The sequence below is a fragment of the Chrysochloris asiatica genome, unplaced genomic scaffold, assembly GCF_000296735.1.
Source record: "Chrysochloris asiatica unplaced genomic scaffold, ChrAsi1.0 scaffold00042, whole genome shotgun sequence".
Classification (NCBI taxonomy): domain Eukaryota; kingdom Metazoa; phylum Chordata; class Mammalia; order Afrosoricida; family Chrysochloridae; genus Chrysochloris; species Chrysochloris asiatica.
In genome coordinates this window covers 3217198-3219734 of record NW_006408560.1, presented here as the reverse complement: position 1 = coordinate 3219734, position 2537 = coordinate 3217198, and the positions used below count along the sequence as shown (strand labels likewise).

At 45.3% G+C, this 2537-nt stretch overlaps 1 protein-coding gene across 1 annotated transcript in view; it reads left to right on the top strand.

Moving 5' to 3' along the window:
* The window catches only part of REG4 (regenerating islet-derived family, member 4), a 20748-nt gene that overhangs the window by 6746 nt on the left and 11465 nt on the right, over positions 1 to 2537 (top strand). The window contains exons 2-3 of the mRNA XM_006861310.1: positions 816 to 913; positions 2134 to 2271. Of these exons, the coding sequence (XP_006861372.1) occupies positions 816 to 913; positions 2134 to 2271 (236 nt within the window). The remainder of the gene's footprint in view (positions 1 to 815; positions 914 to 2133; positions 2272 to 2537) is intronic.

The following is a 2537-nucleotide window of genomic DNA, read 5'->3' as shown; positions in this document are numbered from 1 at the left end:
CCTATACAGGGTCACTATGGGTCGGAATCGATTCGATGGCACTTCGCAACGAACAGTGTATATAAGAGTTATGTTTACACTGTCTTGTAGACAATTTAGAGAGCCCTGGGTGCTGTGAGTTAAGCATTGGACTGTTGTTAACTGCAAGGTCCTTTGTTCAAACCTACCATTCCCTCCACGGGAGACCACGGGAGAAAATGAGGCTGTCTGTTTCCGTGGATTTGCAGTCTCAGAATCTCTAAGGAGCAGCTCTAGTCTGTCCTGTAGGGTCGCTCTGTGTCAGAATCGACTTGGTGGCAGTGGGTTGGGTTTGGTTTGGGAGTCTATTAAGTGTGTAATGGCATTATGAAATTTTGTGAGAATTACCAAAATGTAGAACAGAGACACAGGGTAAGCATGTGCAGTTGAAAAATGGTGCTGATTGACTTATACTCAATGCAGGACTGTCACAAACCTTCAATTTACAAAGAAAGAAAACAAAAAATTCTTTGCAAAGTGCAGTAAAGTGAAGCCCTCTGAAATGAAGTATGCCTGAACTCTGTACTTATGCAAACCAAACTGCTCGCTATTTCTGTCCATTCTCTGCCCAGCTCAGCTCACTTGTTCTCCTCCCCTGTGTAGTCAAGTTCCAGTGGAGTTGTCATCTAACCTCCCCTGTATGCCCCAGGCCTAAAGGCCCTCTCTCTTCTTGAACTGCCTAACACTACCAATCGGTTCCCCTCATCCACTCTCACGTAGCCCTGAGGCACAGCCTTTTGTCCTCCACTGGTAGCTTTTGCCGTCATACCCTGAAACTGCCTTTTGCATTTGTGCAGACATCATCATGAGACCCAGCTGTACTACTGGATGGTTTTACCACAAGTCCAATTGCTATGGCTATTTCCGGAAACTGAGGACTTGGTCTGATGCTGAGGTAAGAAATCTGACCCATTCTTGAGCTGACTTGACTCGGGAACAAGGCTCCTTCCTTGGCATTGTGAAGACAGGTGACCTAGTGGGTAAAATGGAGTTTTACATTTATGACAGTTATGTATTCAACTCATTAATGTTTGTAAACATCGATGGAGCAGAGCTTTCTTTGTTATCTAGGGATGCTATAATAGAAATGCCACAAAGGGGTGGCTCTAATAAACAGAAATTTATTTTCTCAAAGTTTAGGAAGCTACATGTCTGAATTCAGGATCCCAGCTCTAGGGGAAGTCTTTCTGTCTCTGCTGTCTTTGGGGGAAGGTCCTTGATGCCTTTCAGCTTCTGTTTCTTGGATTGTTGGATCTCATGTGGAGTGGTATCTCCCTTTCCCCATCAGTGCCTGCTTGATTGGTTGCTGGCTCAGTCTTCTCTGTTTATAACTTGAGTTAAAGAAGGTACAGATTAAGCAAGGAAGGAAAGAAGCAGAGATTGGGGAAGAAGGTGCCATGTAACATGAAGATCACCAAGACGTCAAGGAATAGAAACTGAAGAGACAGAGACTTTCCCCAGAGCTGATTGAGAGAGGCTTCCTCTGAAGCTGGAGCCCTGAATTTGGACTTCTCAGAGAGAAAGACGAAGACCTCCAGTGACATGGATTGGCAAAGTGGCAGAATCAATGGGCTCAAGCGTGGCAACGATAGTGAGGTTGGCCCAGGTTCGGGCAGTGTTTCGTTCTGCTGTGCATAAGGTCGCTATAAGTTGGTACCGACTCGATGACAACTAACAACAACAACAAAAAACAAAAAAAACAACTGAGAAAAATGAATCTGTTTGCTAAGGACATCTACTTATGGTATTTCTGTTCTAGCAGCACTAGAGAACTAAGCACTAAAACTTTCTCAGGTTCTATAATTCCAGGCAGAGTCCTGGCATGGTACTGTAGGATAAACACTGTACTACAAGGCTGGTTGAACCACAAGGTCGGTAGTTTAAACTCAGCAGCAGCTCCTCAGAAACCCTCCACAGAGTCTCTATGAGTTGGAACTGACTCAATGACACCTCACAACATAGTGACAGAAAGTCTTTTGTGGGGTTTGGATCACTACTTCTGGAGGTGGGTGGGTGGCATTTGAGTCTATGTTCCTGGGCACACTACATTTCCAAGGTGAGGACTGTGCTGTCACATCATCAAACATCATTAACAGAACCTCTCTTTGCCTGTAGCTCGAGTGCCAGTCATATGGAACCGGATCTCACCTGGCATCTATCCTGGATGAAAAGGAAGCCAAGACCATAGCACAGTATATAAGTGGCTATCAAAGAAGCCAGCCTGTGTGGATTGGTCTGCATGACCCCCAGAAGGTAATCTCGGATTTAGCCAACAAGGTCCTCTAGGGAAAACCAGTACCTAGCCACTCTCTTGGAAATGGCCTCCTGGTTTACTGAGTAGACCAGTGATGAGGGACACAGGTAGTGGATTTTCTCCAGTAATGTACTTCCAACTAATAGAAACCAATGCCTCAAGGTCACTGAATCAAAACAATGGCAATGGGTTTGGTTGTGGATGTGTCTTGGGGTGGGGACACGCACACGTATGCAAAGAGAGAGACCTGCTAGAGTCTTTGGGT